Source organism: Aythya fuligula, chromosome 8 (assembly GCF_009819795.1).
Source record: "Aythya fuligula isolate bAytFul2 chromosome 8, bAytFul2.pri, whole genome shotgun sequence".
In the NCBI taxonomy this organism is placed as follows: domain Eukaryota; kingdom Metazoa; phylum Chordata; class Aves; order Anseriformes; family Anatidae; genus Aythya; species Aythya fuligula.
Genome location: NC_045566.1, coordinates 31,638,808 through 31,657,300, shown reverse-complemented (window position 1 = coordinate 31,657,300; position 18,493 = coordinate 31,638,808). Strand labels below are relative to the sequence as shown.

The following is an 18,493-nucleotide window of genomic DNA, read 5'->3' as shown; positions in this document are numbered from 1 at the left end:
AATATGTGTCAAAGTAGACATATAAATTATGCCCTTTGGCACATGGAATTTCAGAAGTTCTTCTCCATGCCTCCAGCTATTATGTTAGCATTTATTATGCACCTATCACATACTCTCTCCTCTAAGAGAAGACCCGTGTAATTCACAGAGTTCAATTTGATCAAGCCTGTCATAAAAAAACAAAGAAACAAACAAACAAACAAACAAACAAAAAAACAGCTCAGGAATCATTTGTGCTTTTGCCAGAATAGTTTTCAAAGTTTAAACTAACATCTTGTCCAATTCTGAATGATCTTCCTTAATTGTTTTTCATATGACTACCAGAAAATATTTTTTAAATTAAAAAAAAAAAAAAAGTCTTTATTCAGTGTAACACAGAATATACCACATTACTATACTTCCCAAATAAGAAATAAAACTCTGCTATAAAAGAAAATCTAGATTTTTTTAGGAAACTTTCCTACAATATCAGGAAAATATAGAAACACATTTATCTTTAAAAAGCAGTATTTAGCAAATAGTGTTCACTTTGTAATTCCACTACTTAGAAGCAGATACACCATCAATTGATTTTGTGAGGCATCTCTACAATGCTCCTAACATCAGATTTTATAGTGTGCACAGCCTTATAGGATGAAGAATACTCTAACAGCACAAGACAGGTCATGCAGAGAGTGCTTACACAGCACCTCTTAGCTATGCCATCTTTTATATCCAAGACAAATGGAACATCTTTGTAGACCCCTAGCCTATCAGGAAAAAAAATACTGTGCATAAAGATTGGAAGGATTAAAGGGGCTTAATCAGTTATTATTTTGCAGGGATACTGAATAAATGCTGGCAATCCACTCTCCGGAACCAAAACTCCTTAACTACTTCAAAATAGTACAGTGCATCTAAGAACTAAAGCAATTGCTTATCATTTACACTATTTCATAATGTCTCTAGTATTTTTTATAATCAGTATCAGAGAAAAGAATTATCAGCATAACCTTTTAAGACACCTGAGAAAAACTGAGAGAAAATATTAATACTTCTAAATGTTGATTAAAGAATTGAATTTGCTTGCATAACACATTTTCACTGCAATTTCTATTTGGTACTTAAATGCCTATTAACAACAGGTTTATTCCTCAGAAAACACTTGGTTTTCCATTTATTATTAATTAAAACTTGAAATCATTTTGCATCCTTCTGTTGCTTGACAAATGTCTTCCTGTAGGACAGGTCCTATCATGTACCTCGAAGTTTCTGAGTCTTACCAGAGAGGAATCGACAGACAGAAAGAAGAATCACCAAAAAGTCTGGCACAAACACCCTCAACTAATGATCATACAGTAAAACCTTTAAGTAAACACAAACCTTATCATCATTCATTTTTTAATCACATACTTAAGTCTATTAAAAATGGTGGTTCCGCTACCATGTTTTTAAAAGGAGTGCAGAGTACTGCTGTTCCTGCCAATGTTAGGATTTTTACTACATGGACCCAAGGCAAGGTTAAGTGAGCCAAGCACGTTATTTTTTCTGGAAAGACTTCAACAGACTCTTCCAAAAAAGGCAACTGTCACTGTTTCAACACCTGCCTCAAACATTAACTACTTACTCTTCAGAACAAACCAAAAGCTGCTCTCTTTGAAGTACTTAGGACATGTCAATCTGAGGATTCAAACCAAAGAATGTTTTATATATTTAGGAATATGTCAACAAATTTTATATGAACACTCACTACACAGCCTACCGGGTAATTAAGAAACTGCTGCCACAGGCACTCTGTCTCCTTACTTCATCTTCTTCGGTGGTTACTTTCAGAGGTTGCAGTGTGGAAAATGTGCCCCAGCTCTATTTCTTCCTGTTGTTGTGAGGACATTAAAGATGACTGCACCAGAAACATCCCCTGCTGCTGAGGTCATCTACGTGCCTTGCCACATTTCTGAAGCCAAATGAGGAACTTCCAGGCTTGACGGGGAAAATCAGTTTGCAGGCCCAAAAGATACCAACCACAGGTAGCAACCACAGTGAGGAATGCAGTTCGAAAGGCCCTGCAGCCAGGGGGACCAAGGGTCAAATGCAGTATCATGCAAATCTGTAACCAAAATCTGAGAGTTCCACCAACAAAACATGGTTAGGAACATACTGTGATTACATACTCTACTACCCACTGCTGACCAGTGGAGGAAACAGGGTTCCAATTTTCTTTGCACAGTACAGAAACAAGGAAACTTATATCCCCATCCTGAGGGAAAACAAACAAAAAACCTTTATACATCTCTTAAGAAAACTTTCTGGTCTCAGAAAAACTGCTCTTGCAATTCTGCCATGGTACTTCAGAACATCAGCTACCTGACATAAGTGCTAAACTGTGCAAGTTTCTGTTCCTCAGAAGGATGTCTCAGAAGCAACCTTAAGTCACCTCAAATATATACACTGGTGAGCATGAGCACTGCACACACTCAAAATAGCGTCTTCTGTTTCTTATTTCACCTATTTCCTTCTCTCTTTTTAAAGCTTTACTGCTTTTTTTTTTTTTCATTGAACCAGATCCATTGGGGATATTTATTTTGTTTGCTTTATGACATTTTAAGCATTTAATGTAGCTGTAATTCAGAACACCCAAGTAGGAAGCAAGCTCGTAACTTAGCCTTAAGAGACAGGTAGGCACCTTTGGGAGATGACTCAGAATACAAAGTTTGGTGTCTGCAGCATGAATCAATCCCTCCCCTCAAGCAACAGCCCCTCCAGCCCAAGTGACAAAGCCATCATAATGTAGAGAATGAGAGAAACAAATCAGAAGGAAAGCAGCACCCTTCATATTTTTATATAGTGTCAGACCTGTGACAGAACAAGTAGGAAAGGAGTAAATCTGCTCAGAATAGAATTTAAAAACTTGAACCAACTTTCAGAGCAGCCCACATAGAGTTGAGACTCAGTCAGTGGTTTTTGATAACATATTTTGATGGGCTTCAGTCCCCTTACAGAAAAAAAGTGAAGTCATGAACGGAGAAATACCAGGTACTCTTGAAACTCAAAAATACTTCCTTTATTGTTCAAAAATTCACATGCAGCATAATCACCAAGAGAACAATTCTCTTTGGTAACTGGCTAAGAGACACGCTGCTTTTAAAATAAGATGCGACAAACATGCTGCACGTTCGTGAATCATCTATCAGCTTTCATATTCCCTACCAGCCACAGAAGTAAGACGCTTTCAGGCAGTAGTGTATTTTTTCATTTTCAGTTTAGTGTTCATGTTTCATTTTCAGTTTAGTGTTCTCAAGACCACTTACAGTCATCACAAAATTCCGCTTTGATTTTGCAAATTTTTTAAAACATATGTGTGAAAGAATCAGCAGTATCTTATCTACGTATTTTAATTCTGCTTCCTAGGAGATGCTGACTTCACCAACTACCACAGATCTTGATAGGAATTGAGGCTGGTCAACTCTTTCTCGGGATGAACACAGAACCTTGTGGGATCACTCATGCACATTTATATGCATCTAGAAAGAAAATCCTGGGATTTTCCATGAAAGTTGAAACCATGTCAAAGCAGGTACAACTTTCAAAACCCCCATGGGAACAGTTACTAGAATGATAAAAAAGGAAAAAAAAATCACATGAAGGGGAAATCTATCTGCAAAATTTAGGGCTCAGTGGGAGTTTATTAATCATACACAGGTAATTGTTCACTCACCTGACATTAATCTAACATCATCTTAATAGATGCAATTCACTGAGTTGGTCTGAACAAAATAAGGTAGCAGAAGCTTTTTCAAGAATTCTGTTTCAAGTTAGACTCAATTTAGTGGAAGGAGAGAAGGGGAGAATTAAAATGTATCTATGCAACTGCAGCTGAAGTTTCCAGTGGAATCAATGACTCAGTAACACAACCTGTTGTGATTTATCTCCTCCACGTCACTAACACCAGCAGTCTGCCAAAATCTGCTGCTTGCTTCTGTAAACTTTCACCAGCTAAAGCCCCCATTTACTGAAGCAAGTGAAGACAGGATGGTGCCATGACAGTACAGAAGAGACAAGACCAGCACAGATACCTGCTCCAGACACTTCAGCCTGGGTCTGGGAACACACTCCCGTCTCTAAATGCCAGAATATTATTTCTTTCCTTACTCTTGCAACTTGGTTGAACATAAAGTGATGAAGCCTAACTTTTGTAAGAAGCCTAAATCACCTGGGACAGCAGAGGATCTAACATGAGCTATGTGATATACTCAGCAAACCGAGCTCCTAAAAAAAAGTCCAGGGCTCAAGCATCCTGTGAAAGGAGAAACTAAGGCACACAGACCCACCTTGCTTCTGAAACTTAACAGCAAATTGGGAATTTTGAAATACTGCTGCACAAAAAATAAAAGTGCTTTGCACTGAAAGCAGAAGACACTTCTGTATCATGAAAGTTTCCCGTTCTGGGACATGACACTACCACCTACAGACTTTTTTGCCTTTAACCATGTATTGCTTCACAAGCAAAAAATACCTTTTATTTTCTGTAACACCTTCATGAAGCAAGCTTTGAATAAAAAAAATAAAAATAAAAATCTAAGTATTAAAAAAAATGCCTTACTAGGGTTATTGTGCTCTTAAATTTGTTTTTACTGAATGTAGCCAAAGCATCACTTTTGAACATGTATTTACCACCCTGTCATTTCCTGCTATCCCTGCTGACAAAATCCTTCCAATCAATTGCCAAGAACAGAAGAACCACTACATGTAGCCTGAGGTCCCCCTGATGTATCTGGGAGTTAACCAGTTATACAGACTAGAAAAGCAGTATTTTGTGAGGGGGTGAATCAGGCCACATGACAAAGTCTCTAGGGAAAGTTACTATTATGAAAAGCACAATAACATTTACTGTTAACTAAACACTGTTTTTAATTAGACAAATAATGTTGTTTTCCCATTCTTTCAAAAGGCAAGGAAACGGTGTGAGGAAGAGAAGGGGGAATATGAGCTCTGCCAAATGGAAAAGGGCAACTATGGGATTATTTCCAGCTTCCGAGTAGAAGAATGATGAAGATTTAAGCAAAAAAAAAAAAAAAAAAAACCCAAGATGCTACAGAAATGGAAATGTCCTTTTAAATTCCTCTTCACACTGTTACACAACACTGAAAATCTACAGCACTTTACTTTGCATAGTGAAAGGTCACTATTTATACCAAATTTATCACTAGTCATGCATTTCCTATCCTCCCTCACTCTTCTCCTAGCAGAGTGCTCTGTTCACATCTGGGTCTGTTTAACAAGTGATTGGAAATTTAGCCTCCTGATTTCCCGTTAAATTCTAGGCACAGGAAAACAAATAGCACTTGTTTTTCAGTGAGTTTTGTCACTCATCCAAAATCTAGTGCAAGCCATAGAACAGCCTGTGGTTTGATGGCAAAGATCCAAAATATGTGAACCATATTTTCATGAAGTAAAAGGAATAAACCAGCTATTGGATGAAATAATAAGAGCATAGCTTTTTTCTTCTTAGAAATACACAAATGACTAATAATTAAGGTCTTAATTCTATCACTTACTTTTCCTTACAGCTTTTCTTCTTTCTTTTCAAATCTCAAGACAAGAGCCCAGGATCTGGTTTTGTATTTATTATCACTACTGTTGTTTCCCCACCATTTCACAAACTTAACACATACCCAGTCCTTTTAAAGGAGTTCCTCTGCATAAGGTTATTTGCTTGCTAAGTGTTTTTGCATCTGTAACTTACTCATTCAATTGCCTGAATAACCAACACAGAGAAAGAGCTGAAGCATCACATTTGTAACCAAACACTATAAACAATCACATATGTGTATATATATATATTTCTATTATATATATAATCTATTGTAAAAGTGATTTCTATTGGGAAATCAAAAAGGATTGGGTCCATTTTTTCATAATTTAATTCTCACTAGTTTCACTTACCCAGTAAAGATATTCCTAGGCTATAAAAGCAATCGAGGAAGTTACCAAATCTAAAGAAAGAAAACACTAGTGAGCAGCATCTGTAAAACCCTCTTTCTAGGCAGCTTCATAAACCTTTTGGTTTTCTGCCAAGACATGTTCTCAGTGAACTGCTTTTAGGGAAGGAAAGAAATAAGGACTTGAGGGGAAGAAAGGAAATTATTTTGTTATACAGAAATTTAAAAGTGTGGTGATGGCAGAGGTCTAGTAAGGTTTTTCTCCAAGACTGACCTGTAACAGGTAAAAGTACTTTCTGCAGGTGTTGCCTAGTTTATGTAAAATTGAGAGCTGTTATAATCTAACCAACCTAATCCCCAGTGAGGATGTGCTTTTCCATCCCACTGACCCTTTCTGATATAGTTTTGGCATTTACTTCCTGCAGAGAAGAAGAATTATTTAGCACAGGTTCTAAATATTCCCCTTGCTGAACTGAGTAGACTTTCCCATCTACACACTGCTCTTCCTCGAGGGGGCTGGTGGTCCAGCCCAGAAAATCTTCTGTTGAAACAGAAAATGCCCAATCCCCAAACTGTTGAGTTTTTGTGACATGTAAACAATCATCCAATCAGAGTAATATGACTAAATACAACATTAATTGAAGTGATTATTTTCAATTACTCATGTCTGGCAGAGTTCAAGCACTAAGCCAGTACTTGGACCCAGTTTTAGGTGTTTTCAGATTGAAATACCATGATGTTTAGGTATGTTTATATTTTAACATGGTCAGAATAAACTCAGGACTTTCTGTACTAAAATCACAATAATTTTCCCAGCACCATTTTTCCTGCTGTTCTTTCCCGGTTAACCTCAGAGAACTCAGCTACAACAGTGGGCAAAGCTCAAGATGTGTTTTATGTGCTTTACAAAAACTGTGCTTTACAAAAACACTTGTGCACTAAAACAGTGCCATTAGAAGACACCTGACCTCCTTATCTTGCACAGCACTGAAATAGCATTATGTACACCAGGCAAATACAGCATTACAAGTTCTGTAAAACTTACTGTATCACTTTTGACTGAATGTTATAAAATATATGTAAATTTTACTTCTGTTTACTGCTACTCCCTTCTCTACATGAAGTGGTACCCTTTGCCTCTCAATATTGCAAATTAGTATGTCAGTAACTCAGCTGAATATAACTCAAGGCAGTTCAGAGTGCATTCAAGAAGCACATTTATGTTACTAACACAATAACTTATTTACTTTGCAGCAAAATAATCGTTATTTATATTTTGTATGTCAGTTTTTAACAAGATGCCAGCATTTTTTCTTAAGACCATTTACTAATGCTTTCTCTGCTTTATAGGTGGGAAAGAAGCACAATGACAACACAGTAAGGCAATGGACAAGTAAAGAACAACTCCCTTTAGCAACTCTGTGCTGTCCCAGAGAGCTTCCTCCAAAGTACCGTAACCATCACTCTCGGAGTATTTTCCTCATCACCAGTAAGTTTCAGAAGTTACCAATTAAACTTCTTCACTTACCTAACTAGGGATCAATCAATAAAAAGGCATAATTCATACTTTACATACAGTATAGTAATAAAATTGTGAATGACTGTATTGTATGAGAAGTCTGAAAAAGGGGGTGGAAAGTCAATGGTTATTCTGCCTAAGGCTTCCATAGAGACAGACACAATAGTTATGACACTCCTATGGTATGCGTGACACAGATTTCTGTTTTGAGCATACAATTCACGGACATCAAAAAAGTGTTGTTGTTTTTTTAATTTGAAATCCTTTATGATTCAAAATATTCCATTTTCTGGCTTGGCTATAAATTTAATGAGAATGAACAAGACAGAGCTGCAGAAGTACTCTTATTAGCCAAGAATTTTCAAACAAGGGCCAATGAAGTGCAGCAGTTCTGCACTCCGCGCCCCTTGCAGCTGTGCTTTACACTCTTAAGCTAATTCTCTGAAATTTGCTCAGGGCTCTGGCAAGCAGGTAGGGAATCTTTCCACTACTAGAGCTGAAGCAGTACATGTATGTCCATCTGCTCCACGACTCATCTGGAAATCAGAACGCTTGGTTCTGCGAAGGGGCAGGCAGCTTCTTCAGGCAAGAGGTAATCCTAGTGACTGCAACCTGGCATGGCCTGGCACAGACAAGCAGCTGTGCTGCAAAACTAGAGCTGATCTATTTCTCTTCCGAGTGTTGTACTTGTCCACAGGTGCTGTGGTTAGGACTTCCTCAGTATTTCCCATAGTTTTCTATGATGCATGATTCTGTGCTCTTTTTTCAGAAACTGGTTGGGAAAGCAGTGCATTTGGCTTTGTGAGCAGGGCAGAACCGTGAAAAGGCAATGGACAACCACGACAGGTCAAGTTGTTCGGCCTACTAACACAACTGTAACAACTACTGAGAACAGGATGTGGGAAGGCTTATGAGACCCTGAGAAGACATTTAAGCTCATTTATGTTTGCAGAAAAAAATACTGTCTTAGACAACACGTAAGATGAAAATGCCAGTGTGAGAGGGGCTCCAAGGCTTTCTTTTATTGTTGTTGTTTGTTTCTTTGTTTTTTTCCTGGAACCTTGTTCTTCAAGCTCCTTACAGAAAAGAAAAGGAGAAACCAGAACTTGGTGGAAGGAAGACTATAAATTATTTACATGGCACTTGAGATCCCAGATTGTCAAGGAGAGCTCTTCAGATGTTTAAACATGATTAGGGACGGGTCAGCACTGAAAATTAGTTCAGTCCTTGCAACATAAAGGCCAGGTCTCCTGTCTGAACAGCTTACTGTGAGCAGTGCCATTGCTGCGTGGTGAGAGGACAGTGTGAGGCACCATAACTTCCAGCCCTTACCATCACCAGTGGAGCTGAGGAGGCTAGAGTACAGAAGAGGAGGTGGCTCAGCCCCACCAGGGGGGAAACAAATCTGAAGCATCTATCAGGTCCTTCTGCCTCACCTGAGAAACCACCCACTCCTTCCTGCAGCATCAGTGGCCATGCTTGCTGTGGTGATGCTTCAGGTCAGATAACTTTTTTGGTGTGAATTACAACAGCTGATGCTCAGGACACATTTTAAAATCTTTGTTGTTTTCAAGGCTCTTTCAAGCCAGAAGAGCTTGAAACAGTTTTCTAAAGCAAACACTTAGCTAATCATACAGTTTTGGCAGCTGAGGCCTTACACACATTCCTATTGTTCCTATTCCTTAGTTCAGCCCACTGAAGCCCTGCTAAGCCAAGTTTCAAGCCAAGCCCTGCTAAGCCTGTTTCAAGCCAAGTAAGCCCAGTACAACCACAGTCTGAATGCTGGCATGATCACAGAATCACAGAACTGTAGGGGTTGGAAGGGACCTCGAAAGATCATCGGGTCCAACCCCCCTGCCAAAGCAAGTTCATCAGAGCAGGCTGCCCAGGTAGGCGTCCAGATGGGCCTTGAATGTCTCCAGAGAAGGAGACTCCACAGCCTCCCTGGGCAGCCTGTTCCAGCGCTCCGTCACCTTCACCATGAAGAAATTCTTTCTCATGTTGGTGCGGAACTGCCTGTGCTCAGTTTTGTGGCCATTACCCCTTGTCCTGTCCCCGCAAACCACTGAAAAGAGGTTGGCCAAATCCCTCTGTCTCCCACACCTCAGCTATTTATATACATTGATGAGATCCCCTCTCAGTCTCCTTTTCTCCAGGCTGAACAGACCCAGGTCTCTCAGCCTTTCCTCATAGGGAAGATGCTCCAGGCCCCGTATCATCTTTGTGGCCCTCCGCTGGACTTTTTCCAGGAGATCCCTGTGAGCACGCTGATGGCTCATGGTCAACCTGTCGTCCACCAGGACCCCCAGGTCCTTCTCCTCAGAGCTCCGCTCCAGCAGGTCGTCCCCCAGCCTGTACTGATACATGTGGTTGTTCCTTCCCAGGTGCAGGACTCTACACTTGCTCTTGTTAAACCTCACCTGGTTTCTTCCTGCCCATCTCTCCAGCCGGTCCAGGTCTCACTGAATGGCAGCACAGCCTTCTGGCATGTCAGCCATTCCTCCCAGCTTTGTGTCATCAGCATACTTGCTGAGGGCAGACACTATTCCCTCGTTAAGGTTGTCGATGAAGATGTTGAACAAGACCGGAGCCAGCACCGACCCCTGGGAAACACCGCTAGTCACAGGTCTCCAGCTGGACTCTGCGCTGCCGATCACCACCCTCTGAGCTCGGCCAGTCAGCCAGTTCTCAACCCACCTTACTGTCTACTCCTCTATCCCACACTTTCTCAGCATTGCTATCAGGATGTCATGGGAGACAGTATCGAAAGCCTTGCTAAAGTCAAGGTAGATGACATCTACCACTGCTGTCCCCTCATCTACCCAGCTGGTGATGCCATCATAGGAGGCAACAAGGTTGGTCGAGCACATCTTCCCCTTGGTGAATCCATGCTGACTACTCCTCATAACCTTCTTCTCTTCCAATTGTTTGGAGATGGCATCCAGAACAAGCTGTTCCAACACCTTTCCAGGGACAGAGGTGAGACTGACTGGCCTGTAGTTTCCCGGATCCTCCTTCTTGCCCTTCTTGAAGACCGGAGTGACATTGGCTATCCTCCAATATTCAGGCACCTCTCCTGTTCTCCAGGACCTTTCAAAGATGATAGAGAGAGGTTCGGCAATCACCTCTGCCAATTCCCTTAGCACACGTGGATGCATCCCATCGGGACCCACGGATTTGTGCGCGTTGAGCCCACACAGACGCTCCTGAACCACTCCTTTGTCAACAAGGGGGGAAATCTCCACTTCCCAGACTCTCCTCCCTCTAGGGTCAAGGAGTCCCGGGGGGGAGTCCTTGAAGCAAAGACTGAAGCAAAGAAAGCATTCAGTATCTCCGCCTTCTCGGCATCTCCTGTTACCAGGACACCCCCTCGTTCAGCAAGGGACCCACATTATCTCTAGTCTTCCTTTTACTGCTTACATAGTTAAAAAAAAAAACCTTCATATTATCCTTTATCTCTTTTGCAAGCCTCATCTCTACGTGGGCTTTAGCCTTCCTCATTGCGTCAAAACTGCTGAGCGGAAATGGATAACTCTCAACAGAAAGCCTCTTCACTTGCAAAGCCAAGGCAAGGCAAAGGGAAAAGGAAAATCTGAATTGGAGGAAAAGAGATAGCTGAAAACATATTAGCTGATATGAAATGGGAGTGATGATGTCAAAAGTAAACTGAAAATATGATAAAGTCTTAATTAACTGGTAAAATGTGCTGATTCTTTTGATCAGAAGAGGAGTGAGGACTGTTATCATCATCTTGTTTCTCAGTCATTTTCGGAGCAGACCTGAATTGTACTGGTTGCATTAAGGGCATATACCAGGAACGGTCCACAAGCAGTTAATAGTTAAGAGTCTCTAACAGATTGAGAAAATCTGAGATTGTGAACACCTCAGAATACAAGCCAACCCATGTTCTTTACACCAGTAAGTAACAAATTGCACTGGAAACAGGATGGAGTCCTTCACAGTTCAAAGTACCAAAAGTATTCCTACTCTTGTACTCTGATGACAGGAAAAAGAAATCTATCCCTGTGAGCAATAGGTCTCTTGGTGCACTTAATGGCGTCACCGTCATATCAGGTCAACAAAGAGAAGTGTCCCTTCCCAGTGCAGCAGTCCTGACCACCCTCCCCTCCTGCAGATGTGCAGTGACCCCATTAAGCTCCCTTTAGGTACTGCAGAAGCAGTCACAGCCTACCACAGTCAGCTGTGCTGGAAGAGCAAAGTTAAACCCTATAAGGATATAGCTAAAAATAATCAAGATTAGTTCTGCAATTAGAGTTGAATACAGTAAAAGCTGCAACTTTAATAAAGACGACTCATGATTAGACATGATGTAACGCATTAAAAATGTAATCCAAACAACTTGTCTGTTTCACTACAAATAGCAAACTTGAATGTCCTGGCAAACTGTATGGACATGATTTACATATACTAGGTAATATTTGGATCCTATATTATAAGCAGTGCTCCAGCCTTTCTGAGAAATAAAAATGACTTCATTCTGGGCTTAGCTTGGTCATTTCAACAGACCAAGCTTCATTAGGGACATAAACTGTAATTGTACACATTGAGCTCAATACATGCAAATTCTTTGGTCATAAACCCTACAACTGGCATTCACCTGTAATATTTCCCATTGTTTTGAGGCTTTTTGCATTATATTATCAAACTTCTAATCAGGACTAGCAACCTTTTATAACCTCACAACTTTGTGAACTCGAATTACTGCTGGTGTTAAAAAAATAAATAAAAAAGGTAATTTTGGTTTCTTTTCCTTGAATTCACATAACAGGTAATTAGGTACTTTTTCCCCAACTGCTTTGCCCTGCCACCTAACTATACCTCAGAACCCTACACTGAAACTTGACCTTGTGTTAACTTTTCTTTTTTAAATGCATGTTCAAAAACTTTCCAAATGAATGCCACAAACTCAATGTCTTGTGAGACAAATAGCTATGAAACAGAGCAGGCCAGAGGACTGTGTATACTTACAAAGAAAACTCTTCGGATTCCAGGTGCCAGTCTTTCTGTTTTTAGCTTCCAGTGCAGAGGCAAAGGAGAGTTGAGAAGAAACACCAGAGGCTTCTGGTGAATATGCACAGATGAAATTGGATTCAAGTGTAATGTGACCTACAGAGAAATACAGAAATACATGATTAAGTGGAATTTGAAACAATGAATCAGAGGTCATTGTTATATATATTATGGCTTCCAGTGCTAAGACCTCCTGACCCGAGATTATGGACTAAACTACTTCCTAAAAAATCAGTCAACAGAGCACAGATAAAGAATGAAACAGTTAACATTCATGCTCTATGCTTGCAAAGCACTGCTAAAGTGTTTAAGAAAACCTTGGCAAATGCTGATGAAAAATAGCTTATGCAAAAGGTCAAACCACTAAGCCAAGAGCTGGAGAACAGGGAGAAAAAAGAATTGCAAAGAAAACTCTGATTTCTGATGGTAGCCTACAAAGCTGGCTTAGAGCAGAAACCTCATCTGCTAATACTATTAGGGCATAAATCTAACCTGCAAAATAAATAAAACTGAACAAACAAAACAGAAGAAACAAATCCAGAAAAACAAGGTAGAAGTACACTAGCTTATGGAAGCTACATATACAAATACACATTTCTGTATTCTAACAGAAATTTGAACATACTCAGGAAAGAAAACGCCCATCTTCAGTAATAGAAAAGTGTACGTGGAGAATATGGTCCCAGGAAAATGGGCATCACAAAAGTGAGAAAAGCTGAAGAACTGACTCTTTAAACACCAGTTTGTTTTTCTGGAAGCCTTTCCTGCTCCATTCTGCATGTCACCAATGCTGCCCCTAGAGAAAGGGCCCAATGCCGGGCAAAACTCAGCACATGAAAGAGAACAACAGTGTCAGTTTTTAGAATACCACAACTTGCAATTGAAATCACACCATCTTTAAAATTTCTAAAATGTTTTTTTTAAGCAGTCAGTACTTGACTTGATAGTTCATCCTGCTTTATAGAAGAAAAGCATTGGGAATACAACTGAGGGGTCATACAGCATGGACACCAAGAAGGCAGGTTTGTGTCTCACAACAGTGGGTTGCTGCTAAGTTCCCTGACGGAGAGCCACAACTCTTTGAAAAGAGTAGAAAAAAAATAGAGGGAGTAAACATGAACACAACCACAAGTTTCAGTGGTTGCTCACAAAATTGAGCATATAGGTAAGAATGAATTTTGCCTCTTGCTAGAGAATCTGAGAGGAAACCTGGGACACAGCAATCACTCTGTATTGATTACTGTTTTATTGTTACATAGTGGTAGTGTCGGTTCATTTACAATTAAAATAAATGCAGATTCATCTAATTAGATGAAAGCTAGAGACCAAACTGAACATTAGCTATCCACGATTGTTTAAAATCTTTCCGAAAGGGGGAAAAAAAAAAAAAAAAAGCTTTTTTTTTTTTTTTTCCCCCCCTCTACTCCCTTTACTGAAAAGTTCACTTTCAGTGCAAAGTAAATGTCAAATCTAGGTCTCAGGTCTGACAAGCACCTGGAGGGCAGAAGAAAATCAGAAACTTTTTCTGCTACTTAAAAACTTACGAAGAAATGACAAGCAGTTAGCTATGTGCACCATGACTATCGGTTAGCCTACGATTCCATGCAGAATTTACCTGACTCTTAAAACAAACAATTGTTATATATGGAGTGGTAATTTGTGTCAGAAAAATGGTTGATATTAAGAAAGAAGGGGGAGATTTGGGAATGTAGCAATGGGGGTCGGAAAGCCTCGTGGTTGGTGATAACATCAGACTCTTAACGATGAGGTCATCAGGAATGTAAAGAGTTTAGAGGAAACAAAGAAGGGTGATTGAGGCGAAGCCCTGCCGTCTGGGGTTGCTTGTTTTCCCCTCTGTTAAGGCACGGAAGTTGCTGGGGGGGTTGCTGGTTAGAACTGTTAACATTTATTGTTTAATGTTATATGATAATAATATTATTAGTGTGATTTCAAGGGTTAACGAAACGCGGGAAAAGCAATCACGTTTTGTTGCTTTCGGGAACCTTGTTGTGGGCAGAGCATGTGCAGAAGAAGAGGGAGACAGTTGAAGCCGCTCCTGCAGTCTGGAACAAAAGGTTGCTAATGGTGATGGAGAAACCGTGAGCCTTTCACCCACAACGATCACCACAAAGAGAATTATAATATGAAGCGGGGATAGGATATCCATATGTATAGGCGTACTCGGGTTTCTTGTAAATATGTAACAGCAATGTCCTATATATATATATTTGGAAAGTTCGACAGGTGCGTGTGTGTGTTGGTAGAGCATAGACTCCCCGCGCACCCAGCGCTGTTTACTTGCCTTTTATAAATATTCTTTTCTGTTACTAAATTCAGAGTTGAGACTTCATTTATAACACAACGAATTATCTTAAGTAACCACAGCGGAACAAGGTGTCAATTCCCACTGAACACACTTCTAGGAGCAATTCAATATGTATAGTAAAAACAAACCCAAACTATAACTCAACTCCAAGATCCATTGCCAGCATCTCCTTTTCCTGCCTCCTGTGGCTATGTTTTTTTCCATACCAAGCAGCCACTCCCAATACCAAGTAAGAGAGGACCCAGTGAAGGTTGAAGGGTTATCGGGATGCCTGGGAGAAAGGAGGCAGGAGTATTGCCATGGTGGGAGGGCTGGAACAGGACCCTCCAAATGAAACAAGTCCCATTAAGCGGTGTCTGAGCCTCTGCTGTACCAAGGTTTTCTTCCAGAATGGGCTGTGAAAGGCACCTGCTCCCAGACACTAACCTCCCATTTCTTTAAATTTTTATTCCCCCCAATCCATCTTTTTCTCTTTGAATGAATCCAGAAACATATAAGGGTTCCCCATGCACTTTCTCTAAATGAAATTCTACCATCAACTGACTGAACCTGCACATCCTTCTAAAGAAATAACATCTTGTCTTTTCAGAAGCAAGCACACACTGGCTAATGCTCACTCTGACTTGAGAAAGGCTGAGCACCTCCATTTTCCAGGTAAATGCAGTCAGATCTCCAAGTACTTGATCTCTCTCAGCAGGACACCTGTTTTATGCATTTCCAAAACAAAATATTAAGCACCATGGATTACCATGTCTTCTAGGGACTGCTTTTCTATTTTTTGCCTCAAAAGAATAAAATATCTCTCCTCAGGAGACTGCATATTAGCTCTCTGAATGCTAACAGGATGACAGAGACTTCATATGCCAAACAGGCGTGATCTTAGTTATAGCCTGACACTTTAAAGCAGGTTTTATAAAGCCAAAGTAATTCTTTTAGCTGGAAGAAAAAGAAAAAAAAAAAGTTTTGTTATTTCTCCCCTCCCCCTCAAGGCTCCCCCACTTTGTTGTTCTGTCTACAAATGGAAAGAGCTGAAAGTAGAAAGGAAAAGGTGTTTAAAACTCTTATTAAAATCATTGCTATAAAAAGCATTCATTCTTGTGGTTTTTCAGGTGTAATCACGGCTAATTAGTAATGAGCTGTTTAAACTATTAAATATAATTACTTTGTTCTGGGGTTATGCAATATAGTTTTCTTACAAAGCAATAAAAATTTTGTAATCTAAATTTACCAAAGAAGCCAAGTTAGCCAAGTTTTATCTTTTGTAGTCCTTATCCAGCAAAGATGAGTTCAATTTTTTTTAATTTTTTTTTCAACTGCAAATGGCAGGAAGTACATTTAACTGTGAACTCTCCAAACTGTCAATGAGAAAATCTCCTGTGCTAAATGCAGTGAATATTACGTATGTCCACTCTTATCATGTGGATTCATTGCCACGTTTTCACAACCAAAGGAAAATTGGTTTCTTCTGATCCCAAAGCAAGTAAAGGCTAATGTAAATATTTACAAAGTGAGCTATAATATGTTTATGTGTTTAAATAACCAAGAACAGAGAAACAGTAATGGCATCCTGATACTGGCCAGTAGGTGCAGTTAGCTTGGGTTTGCACCCTGCTTGTGCTTTTATCAGAATGTCAAGTTAATTCAAAGAGAATGCTCCTACCAGAAATTTTAAAAATTCTTGCTATTTCAAACCTCTGGTATTTATTAAAAACAGAAATGATGACAAGAAACATAACGCACTTCATCTCAGAAACAGTTAGGCCAAGTCCTTCAGGTAATTAGAAAATGAAGAAGTATCTCTGTTTCAACTGATCTCAGACAGGTTTACTCAAAGCCAGCGTATCATCAGACAACACAGATGTTTTACACTTCATGAAGATTTCTGCCTGTTAGCTTGGTCACATGAGAGCATAAAAAGAAATTATACCACCTTAGCGACAAAATCAGATTCTTTGCGACCGCATCTCCTATTACATTTCCTAGTCACTATTCCTTTAGGCTTCAGAAATTAAATATGCATATAATATATACATACAGTTATTTCCATATAAAGTTTGAGTCTTGCTCAGAAACAGTGGTATATCTATGCACGCCTTTGGCTGGAATTGTAGCATAAATTATATCACATAATGGAATTTTCCTACATTTCTGAAAGAAAAATGCAGGCTGATCTTTAAAACTGCAGGACTTGAATCCAAAATCAATTAAGTTTTCGTAAATAAATTTAAGCATTCTTGTAAAATTTTTCAAAATAAATGTGAGTTTGCATTCCTGCACTCATTTTGATCACGAGCAAGACAGCAAATCACATTACGTGGAATTCATATCCCTAGTCCCGGACTTGCTAAATAATATAGTTCACATGCACACGTTCCTGCAGCAGCCTCTGTCACTACACTCCTTGGCAAATACATTCCCTGTCATTGTACTTAGTCCTTAGCACTAGCTAGGCATTTTCTGGTTAAGAAATCCCACAAAGCCGCTCAACAACTGCTCAGCAACATCTTGGTCAAATTTTTTCATAATTCATTTTTGCTTCAGAGATAGCTCTGATGATGAGCACCTGGCCAGCTTAGCCTGAATGCAACTGTTCCCCCTGGGAAGGCCTATCAAAGGAAGTCTGACAGTGTAACTGCACCCCTACCTAGTATTTAGAATTGCCCCATCATCACCTGTGCTTGATGATACACAACAGTGGCATCTATTATGGGAGACTTCTTCCTGGCCCCAGGAGAGATTTTCTGGGAAAACGCTGGGAATGCCTCTCCCACTCCTACCTTAGAGACTGAAAAACTTAATAGGACTTTAAGTTGTTACGAGCTCATGACATTGATACAAGAGAAGTACCAAGCTATAACCAGCACATCCAGCACAACACTGCCCCTCTGCCCTCTTAAACTTTCTGTTGCCGTACCAGTGCTCCCACCTTACCCCTGTGTGACCATCCAGCACGGCCTCCACTGCTGTAAGGGGTGGACAGGCAATGTAAGATCCTTATCCCTACTCTCCAGCAATATCTATCACCAAAAAGTCATGTCTGTTAGAGTGTCTAGGAAACCATATATTTGCTGAATCCTACACAGTACTCTCTTTTCCCAGCCACGTTTTCCTCCCGTCTCATCTTAGTTTGTTAGCTCTTCGAGGCACATCCTTTCTCAAATGTCTAGACGGTTCATAGCACCTTCTAAACACCGCATAAAATTAATAGAAAGGTACTGGATCATTTCAAACCACCAAACAAAATGTTTCTAATTAATAGCATAAGAGCTAACTAGATTTTTTCCCTTTCTTTTTGTATTTTCACTGGCAGAATTCATATTATTAAGTATGTATGTTAAGCACTGCCCAGAAACCCTGCTGGAAACCAGTCCTCCACGTGTGCAGCTCTGTACGGCCAGATACAGAGACCTGGTGCAAAATCCTGAACCCACTGAACTCAATGGTAAAATTCACTACTTCTCTGAAACTCACAGTGCAGCCTTTCTATTTTTTAAATGATGTATCTAAAAAGAGATATTCTCCACCCGTTCTTGTAAGTTCACACAAACCTACAATACACACATTGTGCTCCTCAGCAGCGCACCACCACAGCCAAATCTTCTGCATCTCAGACAGCTTTCTCTATATGAGCAGTTTGGTCAAACAATAACAAGAGAAAATTAAACCAGAGTCATGAAATGTACTAAAGTGCTTTTAGGT

General features: G+C 39.9%; 1 protein-coding gene across 2 annotated transcripts in view; it reads right to left on the bottom strand.

The window, feature by feature from the left end:
• The window catches only part of TGFBR3 (transforming growth factor beta receptor 3), a 127,873-nt gene that overhangs the window by 40,227 nt on the left and 69,153 nt on the right, over positions 1-18,493 (bottom strand). For both annotated transcript variants that reach the window (XM_032192806.1, XM_032192807.1), the window contains one exon: positions 12,427-12,564. In XM_032192806.1, the coding sequence (XP_032048697.1) occupies positions 12,427-12,564 (138 nt within the window). The remainder of the gene's footprint in view (positions 1-12,426; positions 12,565-18,493) is intronic.